This window comes from Pseudophryne corroboree, chromosome 1, assembly GCF_028390025.1.
Source record: "Pseudophryne corroboree isolate aPseCor3 chromosome 1, aPseCor3.hap2, whole genome shotgun sequence".
NCBI classification, from domain to species: Eukaryota; Metazoa; Chordata; class Amphibia; order Anura; family Myobatrachidae; genus Pseudophryne; species Pseudophryne corroboree.
In genome coordinates, this window is record NC_086444.1 from 585,689,663 (window position 1) to 585,702,584 (window position 12,922).

A 12,922-nucleotide genomic window follows, 5' to 3' on the forward strand; every position below is an offset into this window, starting at 1 on the left:
CTCCTTCACATTCTCCCGCAACTGGGGCTGCATGGAAAAGGTTAAGAATTCCGAGCCCACCCGCTGGCGGTGATGCAGGGCAGTCTGGAGCGAGTGCTGACATCTGGTCCGGACTGAAGGACCTGCCAACGATTACTGACATGTCGTCTACTGTCACTGCATATGATTCTGTCACCATTGAAAGAATGGTGGAGGATTATATGAGTGACCGCATCCAAGTAGGCACGTCAGACAGTCCGTACGTATACTGGCAGGAAAAAGAGGCAATTTGGAGGCCCTTGCAGAAACTGGCTTTATTTTACCTAAGTTGCCCCCCCCCCTCCAGTGTGTACTCCGAAAGAGTGTTTATTGCAGCCGCTCACCTTGTCAGCAATCGGCGTACGAGGTTACTTCCAGAAAATGTGGAGAAGATGATGTTCATCAAAATTAATTATAATCAATTCCTCCATGGAGACATTCACCAGCAATTGCCTCCAGAAAGTACACAGGGACCTAAGATGGTGGATTCCAGTGGGGACGAATTAATAATCTGTGAGGAGGGGGATGTACACAGTGAAAGGGGTGAGGAATCGGACGATGAGGAGGAGGTGAACATCTTGCCTCTGTAGAGCCAGTTTGTCCAAGGAGAGATTGATTGCTTCTTTTTTGGTGGGGGCCCAAACCAACCAGTCATTTCAGTCACAGTCGTGTGGCAGACCCTGTCGCTGAAATGATGGGTTCGTTAAAGTGTGCATGTCCTGTTTATACAACATAGGACAATTCCATCTTGCACCTCTTTTTTCTTTCATTTTTCTTTGCATCATGTGCTGTTTGAAGTGCCATCCTGCCTGACACTGCAGTGCCACTCATAGATGGGCCAGGTGTTTGTGTCGGCCACTTGTGTCGCTTAGCTTAGTCATCCAGCGACCTCATTGCGCCTCTTTTTTTCTTTGCATCATGTGCTGTTTGGGGACTATTTTTTTGAAGTGCCATCCTGCCTGACACTGCAGTGCCTCTCCTAGATGGGCCAGGTCTTTGTGTCGGCCACTTGGGTCACTTAGCTTAGTCACACAGCTACCTCATTGTGCCTCTTTTTTCTTTGCATCATGTGCTGTTTGGGGACTATTATTTGGAAGTGCCATCCTGTCTGACACTGCAGTGCCATTCCTAGATGGGCCAGGTCTTTGTGTCGGCCACTTGGGTCGCTTAGCTTAGTCACACAGCTGCCTCATTGCGCCTCTTTTTTTCTTTGCATCATGTGCTGTTTGGGGACTATTTTTTGGAAGTGCCATCCTGTCTGACACTGCAGTGCCACTCCTAGATGGGCCAGGTGTTTGTGTCGGCCACTTGGGTCGCTTAGCTTAGTTATCCAGCGACCTCGGTGCAAATTTGAGGACTAAATATAATATTGTGAGGTGTGAGGTGTTCAGAATAGACTGGAAATGAGTGGAAATTATGGTTATTGAGGTTAATAATACTATGGGATCAAAATGACCCCCAAATTCTATGATTTAAGCTGTTTTTGAGGGTTTTTTGTAAAAAAACACCCGAATCCAAAACACACCCGAATCCGCCAAAAAATTTTCAGGGAGGTTTTGCAAAAACGCGTCCAAATCCAAAACACGGCCGCGGAACCGACTCCAAAACCAAAACGCAAAACCCGAAAAATTTCCGGTGCACATCACTAATAAATATATATATAAATATATATATATATATAGATGTGGTTACATTGCCGGCAGTCGGGATCCCAGCCGTCAGGATACTGTCGTCAGAATCCCGGCCACTGACCATGTCTACAGCCGGAATCCCGGCTAACAGGGGCTATTCCCACTCATGGGTGTTCAGTCCCAGTCAAACTCTTGTCTGCCAGTCCAAATCAGGGACTCCTCTCTGCCATTTCCTGTGAGGGTACCAACTCTTCAACCTGTTACCCTTGCATTCGGGCATGAGGTTCCATCCTCCCTTGCCATTGAGCTTGAGGTTCTATCTGCACTTACCATTGGGTATGAGGTCCCATCCGCTCTTGCCTTCAGAAATGAGGTCCTGTCTGCCCATGCCTTCGGGTATGAGGTCCAGTACACTCTTGCTTTTGAGCATGAGGTCCCCATTTGCCATTGCGTTTGGGCATAAGGTTCCCTTCACTCTTGCCTTTGGGCATGGGGTCACATTTGCACTTGCCTTTAGGCATGAAGTCCCATCCACACTTGCCTTCGGGAAACAGGGGTGTTAGATATTTATTCCGGAGGAGATTAATTCATTTATAGGGGGAGATTCAAATGTTTGAAAAGTCGGTTGGGTGTCTGTTTTTTCCTGTCTATTAGATAGAAAAAAACAGACTCCCAACTGACTTTTTAAACAGTTGAATCTCCCCCATAGAGTGAGACATACTATGTATCAGTAAAAACGTGGAAAATTCACAGCAATGCTGCGGGAAATACCACTGATTCAAGCAGCGGCTGTACCCTTATTATATGTAAAGAGACCATAACTGTAAATCTAATCACTCATTTTGTAAAAAATAACAGCGACGTGTGCCCAGAGAACTAGGACACAATAGTCAATTGCAAAACACTGAATGATCACACTGATATTACCTTGCTAAATAAACTATGATTACATAGGGAGTGCAGGATAAATACCACTAGCAGTGACATTGTACTCTGAATCCCAGAGTGGACACATCATATATATGATCAGAGAAAATGAAACACTAGATATGAGCACGAGCTTTAAGGAATTACAGCAGTGTCAGTTAAAATGCTACAGATCCACACTGCCTTTAATGAGAATATAAACCCAGCAAGTGCTGGAAATCATAATAATAGTGGTGATGTTATTGACAATAAGGATCATCTACACACTTGGGAGATGTGATGATGTATGACAATACACCCACAAGGACATCACACTAATAATGCGGGGACCATCATTTGACATTACAACATTTACCCCCGGGGGTTACAATTGCCCATCTCTACAATTGGACCTGTGGAGTAATACATATAAACCCTGATAGGGGGATACTCACGATACCACTGATCCTTTAAATCCCGGAAGGGACTTGCCATATACTAACAATAGTACCAACATTGAAAAAGAACTAGATAATAGCAGATACGGTCCAGTTCTTATGTCACTGTCATGATATTGTACTGTTACTGGGAAGCACAGTGTCAATCTTTGCAGATGATACTAAACTGTGTAAGGTAATTCATTCAGAAATAGATGTGGAGTCTCTACAGAATGACTTGCTTAAACTTGAAACCTGGGCGCCTAATGGGGAATGAGGTTCAGCATTGAAAAATGCAAAGTTATGCACTTTGGGATTAAAAACAAACTTGCATCCTACACACTTAATGGGGAAAATATAGGGGTAACAGTAGTGGAAAAAGATTTTGGGGTACTCATAGATAATAGGCTTAATAACAGTATACAATTTAAAAATGCAGCAAAGAAGGCAAGTAAAGTCCTTGCGTGCATAAAATGGGGTATTAAGACAAGGGACGAGGATGTAATCCTGCCTCTGTATAATTCATTGGTACGTCCACACCTGGAATATTGTGTTCAATTTTGGGCACCATATTATAAATAAGATAAGGATTTGGTACTCACTGCCAGAGAAGATAATAATGGCGGACTCTGTAAATGCATTTAAAAATGGATTGGACAGTTTTCTAGCTGAAAAAAAGTATTCAATGTTATAGCATTTACTATATTGACATTACGTATATGGGAGTGATACGAAATATATTTGTCAACAGGTACGAAACCATTATTTCGGCTGGTACATTATAATGTGCACTACTTAATACAGAATACAGGTTGAACCCAATGGGCATTTTGCCTCTTTTCAACCTCATTAACTATGTTACTAAAAAAAGGGGAGGAATCCATCCTGTGTGACATAACAGATTATGTGTAACAATTGTGTATCCATATTAGATAACTTTTCTGTGTCAGAACATAACAGAAGGGGAATACCCTGGGTAAACAGTGAACCTACTGATACAGATTTAGACCATTTATAAAGACACAAAATAAACACATGGACACATTCTCATACAAACAAATGTATTAATTATATAAATACAGGGGTATCCAGTGCGCATTATTTTAATAACCACTCTTTATATTCCTCACCTATCTTTCTGATTTTATATTTCTCTAGTTTTTATCATATGACACAATATATAAAACTATGTTCTATTAATGTTCATCATTGTGCACCACCGTAGGGCAGTCAACTTTTTCTCTCTTTGTTCTCCGGGAAAGAGGTCCTGTCCACTTTGCCTTTGGGTATGAGGTCCCATCTGCCCTAGCCTTTGGGCATGGGGGTCCCCTCCGCCCATACTTTTGAACATGAGGTTCCAACCACTCTTACCTTTGGGCATGAGAGAACATAGGGTAGAGAAGCATAGTGGCACTCACTTTGGTGCAGAGATCAACAAGATTCTGTGACCTGTATGGTGCTAAGTCTTAGATGGTGTCATATGATGATGCATTGCCTAGATGAAGTAGAGTCCTGGAGGGTTACAGACATGCTGACTGGAGTAGTACAGTATATCTGACTTTCTCTGGTTTTCTTGGTATGAATCAAGGTAATTGGCTGTAGGAATCTGGTACTAGGTGCAAGGTCTGGCACATTTCTGAAGGTCTTAGAAGCATGTAAAGCATGTAAGATGGATGGATAAAACTTCACCGTGCAATATATCCGCAGCGGCCTTAGTAGAAAGTACCAACAGCAGATCAGAGGCTCAGCTAGCAGCATTGGTTTCCAGATCTGGAGCTCTGCAGGCAGAACTAGTTGCCAGACTTGAGAGGTCCACAAATGTAGAGGAATGCTGGGGTGGGGGGCACCAGTGGTTTGCAATCCTCTGATTCACAGGAGGATCAGTCTGAAGCCATGGCCTCAATCACAGGAGATGCTGGATCAAGGTGGATTAGAATGCTTCAGGTGAGCAACAGGATTGATAAGATGGTAGCTGAGGGAGCAACTACCTTGGCTACTTTCAGTGGAGAACATACATCAATGAGGGAATAGTGTTGCATTGACAACAGTAATTCATGGTTCATAATTAGTTGGGAGGGAGGGGGCACTATTAAAATGAATCAGTCTAGAGTCTTGTCACTATGCATAGTGGGGACCCTACGTGGTATTTTCTTAAATTAATGGTTGTCATCCCAAGTTGATAGTGTATGGAGTGGCTATGTAATGGACATGGTCACCTTAAAAGAAATGTTGCTGCTCCACGCTCCTTCTCCCCAAGTCAGACCAAGCACATAGGGCAACTTAGATGCCCCCCTTCTTAAACACCATCAGGCTGGGGAAGTGGTCTGTGACAGTACAACACTCAAAGTAATACTGACTGGCAGAGCAGAAGCGGACAGTTTCATAGATAAGAAGCTTCTGGATGCTGCTGCTCCATGTTGATGGCCATCGCTCAGTGTTGGGGCTCCACAAGATAAAGAAAAACACTGAAACAATGACATTGTGTTACTTATTCTGTGTTATAACTGCAACCTAAATCTACCACCTACTGTAACTGCCTAGGCTTTGCTAGTGGTAGCACTGACTATCCTCCCCCATTTTCACCCTCACTACATAACACAGCTAACAGATTTAGGTTACTGTACAATGATTAATGAGAATTCCATATTGTACGTTTCAAATAAATCTACATGGCAAATGGGGAAAACTATTCCCTTTGCACATGAATTAATGGGAAGAGCTGACATTAGCATCATCTAAAGATGTGAGCTTTGCCCAGCTATCTATCTCTTGGAGTGATTCTTTTTTATTAATTCTGGTTTAAATGTGAAAGTTAGATCTGAAACAATGTTGTTTCTACTTAATTATTTGTCAAAAGAGACATAATATTTGAGTCTCTTTGCAAGAGAAACCAGACTGCAAAGATGCATTGATTCCGTGTTCATGCCAATAAATTATTTTAGGTTTTAAAAATAGCCATTGGAACAAACTGACATACAGTACGACAAAGAGGACCCATCCAACAGGCAGCTTTTGGGGCAATTCCACCATTCTGCCAATGCCTAGGTCAGACGATCATGGAAATCCAGCATGTTAGAAATCCTCAAATCACTGATTCTGTCCAAACGATCGGAATCAGCAAGTCAGGGATATTTAACATGCTGTAGTTTGTCAATTTCCAAAATGGATCACCGATCATTGATATTGGCTGATTGGGTTTTTTATTCAGCATGAGCAGAACAGGGAAGTGTCGAGCAGATGTATGCCCACTTAAGATTGGGGTAAGGCAAGGTGTGACATCAATGATTGTATATCTGACTATGCAGATTTGTTATTTGGTGCATGCAGTGCTATTTTAAAGGCACACTAATGCATTAGTTATATGTATACTATAGTCTACTTAAAACTGTTTTGCTAGTATGACTTGTTTGCTGCTGTGCATAAGTAATACCATAGGGAATGTTGTGTCATGATTGGTGATGATTGAAGTGCTTTATGTAATGATCTTATGTAATTTCTGTCATTATATAAATTATGTCATTATAAAATCATTGAGAGTGGGGCCAGTATAGCATTCTACACGCATTCTAATAATGTTTGAGATGTTTTCTCTGATGTCATTTGTTGTGTAGTCTAATGAATGATGTCATCAGGAAATAACTGAGATGGGGCCTGTTAAAGATGTACACATTAAGGGAACCTGTGTGTGGACTGTACCCTGCGAGTTTTCACATTGCGCATGCTCTGGTGCATATACAAGTATCTATGAAGGATCACACCCATTTTTTGACATGTCCACCTCCAACTTACTGGGCTGTAATGGGTCAATCTCATATACAGTAGGCAATGTTCAGTGGGGGCATGTTGATGAAACAGCAGGCTTTGCACAGTTGGATGTAAGCATATATTTTCATCACCAAGTATAAGCTGGTTCATGTTCACAGTGATGATGACAAGTAGCAATGAAGTACAGGGATAAGTAGAGGGCACATAGACACAGCAGAATGCGTACAACCCTGCATGCGGCCTACTCTATGCATGTATTTCAGTGCATGCACTGGAGCTCATACTGTCAATTTGCATTTATCTCTGCATCAAGCCTATAGTAATGTTTGTGGTGGGGCATTTAATGTGATGCAAATGATTATGTGATTTTGTGAATTACAGTATGTTATCTTAAAAGTACAGATGTACTAAGCTTTGGAGAATGATAAAGTGGAGAGAGATAAACTACCAACCAATCAGCATTCAGCAGATATAGGATAAGTAACAATGTCACAAAACACATACAGGCATGCAGAGTGATACTGGGCTGCATAAAGGGACATTGGGGTAGATGTATGATTAGAGATGTGCACTGGACCATTTTTTTGTGGATTTGGCTCTGATTCGTAGTCCAGCTTTGGATTTGCAAAACCTCTGTAACTGGTTTTGGATTTAAATTTGTTTTTAAATTCACCAAAAAGGCTAAAATCACAGTGAGACAGGTGCTATGATAGGAGCCCATCCCAGCAATGTGTAAACTAAAGTGATTGCATCAGTAATCGCTTTACTTTATGCTGCAGACCTACTACACATGCATGGTCATTAGATAGTGCATGCACAAGTGGCTCCGGACAATCCCTCTCCTGATAAATTGTGCGCTATGTAGCCCATAGACTACAGTGGCTAATGCTATCGCTATTGCGATAGGAAACAGGGAAAGAGCAACAGTTATCCAAGATATCTGCTGCAGAACTCCTGTAAAACTTTCAGGGGAGACTTACATTTTAAGAGTATCGTGATGTTTCGGGTGATTTACCACAAAACGTGTATAATAAATATGCCCCAAAAACATAACTGTTATCAGTGCCATAAGTAGACATTTTAGCGCTTTGTGCAAGAAACGGCATTGGTGCCCCCCCTTTATGTAAAATAGGGGCAGTGTGCGCCATAGGCATGCGCAAAAAATATATGGGCGTGGCTTCATGGGGAAGGGGTGTGGCCACAAAATAATACCAATTCATATTACAGTGCACAGTAGTCTTCATTATTCAAATTACACCGCACAGTAGCGCGACTACACCAGGTAGAGCCTCTTTTACACATTATGGCGGACAGATTCCCCTTTTTACACATTACGGTAGACATTGTCCCCTTTTTACACATTGTGACAGACAGAGTCCACATTTTACAGGTTACGGCAGAGTCCTCCTTTTTACACATTATGGCAGCCAGTCCCTCTTTTTATACATTACGCAAACTGAGTCCCCTTTTTAAACATTCGGCAGACAGCGTCCCCTTTTTACACATTACGGCAGACAGCGTCCCCTTTTACACATTACGGCAGACAGCGTCCCCCTTTTACACATTACGGCAGACAGCGTCCCCTTTTTATACATTACGGCAGAGAGTCCTCCTTTTTACACAGTACGGCAGACAGACAGGATAGTTAGATAGATAGATAGACAGACAGTCAGAATAGATGATACTTACTGTCTCTCTGCTGGCTCAGGCAGTCAGGCTCCTCGGTGCAGCAGCTGCTGGCAGATCCCGGGCAGGCAGGGAAGGAGGAGGAGGAGGGAGGGGGAGAAGGGATCCGCAGCAGCGCACTGTAATTGGTGGCGCCGCCACATGCAGCTGTCCCTCTCCTTCCGCATTGGCTGGCCGCCGCCGCTGTTAATTCTGGGATGAGGGAAGCGCATCCCAGCATTCACAGCAGTGGCGGCGAGCCTATGTGGAAGGAGAGGGACAGCTGAAGTGGCGCCGCCACCAATTACAGTGTGCTTCTGCAGCTCCTTCCTCCCCCTCCCTCCTCTTCCTTCTCAACTGCCCCCGGAGCTGCTCCTCTCCTCTATACAGAACACACTGGTGGCTTGTAATGAGTCAATTTGACTCATTACAGTGCCGCTGACTTTAGGAAATGTGGACAGTTGCGCCCTCAGGGCGACTGCGTTGTGTGCCAGGCATACCTGGCAAACACGTAGTTATGGCCCTGAATGTAATATGTAAGTGACTTTATGTAGAAGTTGAATACATAGGATCCACTCAAAGCTGAGGATGTACCTGAAAGGTAATAAGACTTTACATGGGATATTTTCAATTAAACCCGGTTGGAAATAGGGTGAGGTCAAGGGGTGCAGCAAGGAGAGGGGCTGGAAGGACAAAGGGGAGCTGAAGGGGAAGAGGTGAGGAATATATGAAGTGAGAGTTACCAGCCCAAACTGTAGGGGTTGGAGCTAGGTGCCGAAGGGAGTATGGCCGTGGAGGCAGAACTATGGGGAGGGAAGAGGTGGACCAACTTAAAAGGGTATTATATCTGTCCTGACCATTGGCAACTCCAGAGGTGGGGCTACAGTGCAGTCCAAAATTAAAATAAGAGAGCAACACCAATTGCCGCTCCAATCATTGCCAAATATCACCAGACAGGGCTCACTGGTAGTTGGTGTGGCTCCTCTATTTGAATTTTGGACTGTAGATGGTGTCCGCACTGTACTCCATGCCCCAGTACTTTGACTGGTGCCTGAAATATTTTTGGGGGAGCAAGCCGCCCTCTTCCCCCCCCTGTTCCAGCATCTATGCCTGAATCTCAGTTGACAAGCAGGCCAAACTATACTGGCATACATCTATAATTGTATTACATTTTGTCAGTATTTTAGAACTTGTCTCTTAAAAATTCTTCAAAAAAGTGGTGGGCTTTTTACGCTTTCACATGAGGTTGGCGCTTCTGTACTGTAGGTTTTCTTAGTATTAGCAGATGTTAAAGCTTGTCAGGCAAGCTGTGCTAGACACAGGTCCAGGTCCTGCTAGACGCCGCGTCTCTTCTGGCTGCATGGCCTGACAGCCCCCACTCAGTGCCTAGCAACACGGCAGCTGCAGTGCCTATTGGGAGCAGCTGGGTGACTAGCAACTGGGACCCTGAGCGCAGATGGCGTTCCTGGTTGCTAGGTAATGCCCTGCAGATAACTATCCAATAACATCTCAGCTGGGATGAGTGGACGTCATTACTAATCACTGCTTTCTCTTCACTGCCTACTTGCAGATTGGTCAGAATATCCTTTAAATACCCTGCTGGCAACTCCTTCGTTGCTGGTTATAGTTTTCATTTTGCTGTGTAAACTGCTGGTCCCTATATCTATTTTGGTCTTTGTCCTGTGGATACTTTGCCAGAATCCCTGTCTGTCAGAGTCCAGTATCCTGATGTGCCTGCTTAACCCTGGTCTGGTGTGGTGTTACCATCTGCTGACCATAGCTCCCCAGCTGGGAGCTTACATACCATCTGCACTGTTAAGCACCTGCATAGACAGAGGGCTAATCCAACTCATACCTCAGCAATCATGTGCCTCATTCTTAGCAATCATTCAGTACAACTCGGGGTCTTCAGGCTTTTGGGTGAGCTCCTTCTGCTGGAGTTATAAAGTCCAGATGGCCCCCTAAGTATCGCTGTATGTGTCCAGTACTAAGGGAAAAGCGGAGAGTTGTTATTGGCGGAATACCCTCTTAAGGGCTCTAGGAGTCTCACTCAATAGTTCTGGTGTTCCCTGCAACATCTTGCAAGTTCAAGCATCAGCACACTCATCAAGTCCAAGTGTTTCCTCACTCATCAAGTCTACAACCACAATTCTAAGCAAGCACAAAAGTCTTGGGGCAAAGTGAGTCCAAGGTTCCTAACAGAAGAATGTTTCCCCATAATTATACTAGAATTACTGCCTAGTGAAAATAATGAATATTGACCATGTGATTGACAATTTTTTCTTTCTGCACTGATTTATATAACTTTTTCTTGAACCCATGTTCACTGATTTTTTCACAAGCATCAAAACACAGAATTTCAGAAATGGCAAATGCTTTGCGCATCTCACATTATGGTATACTATTAGTAGAAAAAATGTTCACTAAAAATATATGTACTGTATTGGTCAGAAGAAAATTAAGAAAAAAAATCAATTATGATTATTTTCTAGGTTATGGGATTGGACTTCCTCCAAACTCACCATTGACATCAAATATATCAGAATTAATCGGTCAGTATAAATCAAGTGGACATATGGACTCACTTCATGACAAATGGTACAAAGTGGTACCTTGTGGGAAGAGAAGTTTTGCTGTCACTGAGGTAAGCTTTTGTACTGTACACTTAAACATATGTATATAACAGAAAAAATGTATAGACTCGTGCGCTTCTTTAGGGATCGACAGTACAAAGAATTATTTGTCTGAACAATATAATAAATTTGCTAATGGAGTAGCCACAACTGGCTGATATCACGGTTTTGTAGGCTTCAATAAGTCTTTGTCAGCACCTTCCACTCTTCAGGGTGGCAGCTCAGTTCCTCAGTGTACCAAAGGTATATGGCATAAATTCTGTAGCAAAAGAGGATGGAGAAGAACAAGCGCCTATGGTGCAGTAAGTTCTTTAAAGTGTTATAATGACACTTGAGAAAATATAAATGCGTACCAGATGAAATCTTTAAACCACGCCTAATAGTAAGATGCCAGTCAGGATATTTCTCACCAACAACACCATCTATAAATCAGAGAAGACGGAATCGCCGCATAGCGTAATACTTCTGGATTAACAATGATATCCCCACAAACACCCAGTTGAGCGTACCAGATTAAGATGAAAAGTCAGCATAGACATCTAGGGGTCTTGTATCCAGAAATCTCTCATCAAATCCGGTACACGGGATTATTGTAGTATCAGTCAAATGACTAGAAAATTTATTCAAGAGACCTGAGCAGCCGGGTAAGATTCTGCTCAGGTCTCAACGCGTTTCGCCAATCAATGGATCTCCTGAGGAAGCCTTGATTGGCGAAACGCGTTGAGACCTGAGCAGAATCTTACCCGGCTGCTAAGCTAAGCTATATTGATTACTTTTTTAACTTACCATATTGTTCACTTGGATGATGTTTTATAGCCTATATTTTGAATAAATTTTCTAGTCATTTGACTGATACTACAATAATCCCGTGTACCGGATTTGATGAGAGATTTCTGGATACAAGACCCCTAGATGTCTATGCTGACTTTTCATCTTAATCTGGTACGCTCAACTGGGTGTTTGTGGGGATATCATTGTTAATCCAGAAGTATTACGCTATGCGGCGATTCCGTCTTCTCTGATTTATAGATGGTGTTGTTGGTGAGAAATATCCTGACTGGCATCTTACTATTAGGCGTGGTTTAAAGATTTCATCTGGTACGCATTTATATTTTCTCAAGTGTCATTATAACACTTTAAAGAACTTACTGCACCATAGGCGCTTGTTCTTCTCCATCCTCTTTTGCTACAATATGTATATAACAAGTTTCTTGTACATTATGGATTATTTCACACAAGCTTAAAAAACTGAAAGTGAGTCATGTGGCTCAAATTGGTAAAAAGTATTCATTGAATACCTGTAGATTAGTAAGCACAAAATGAGTTTTACCTTTCATTGACTAACCCTAGTAGTGTACTGTATAGCAACATACTGTATATGTGACTCATATTTATTTTAAGCACTTAAATTTCTCTGACGTCCTAGTGGATGCTAGGAACTCCGTAAGGACCATGGGGAATAGACGGGCTCCGCAGGAGACTGGGCACTCTAAAAGAAAGATTAGGTACTATCTGGTGTGCACTGGCTCCTCCCACTATGACCCTCCTCCAGACCTCAGTTATATTTTCTGTGCCCGGCCGAGCTGGATGCACACTAGGGGCTCTCCTGAGCTCCTAGAAAGAAAGTTTATTTTAGGTTTTTTATTTTACAGTGAGACCTGCTGGCAACAGGCTCACTGCATCGATGGACTAAGGGGAGAAGAAGCGAACCTACCTGCTTGCAGCTAGCTTGGGCTTCTTAGGCTACTGGACACCATTAGCTCCAGAGGGATCGACCGCATGGAACTGGCCTTGGTGTTCGTTCCCGGAGCCGCGCCGCCGTCCCCCTTACAGAGCCAGAAGCAAGAAGAGGTCCGGAAAATCGGCG

General features: G+C 43.1%; 1 protein-coding gene across 1 annotated transcript in view; it reads left to right on the forward strand.

The window, feature by feature from the left end:
- GRIN3A (glutamate ionotropic receptor NMDA type subunit 3A) overlaps positions 1-12,922 on the forward strand; it is a 427,769-nt gene that overhangs the window by 377,372 nt on the left and 37,475 nt on the right. Inside the window, exon 6 of the mRNA XM_063914221.1 lies at positions 10,915-11,066. Coding sequence (XP_063770291.1) covers positions 10,915-11,066 — 152 coding nt within the window. The remainder of the gene's footprint in view (positions 1-10,914; positions 11,067-12,922) is intronic.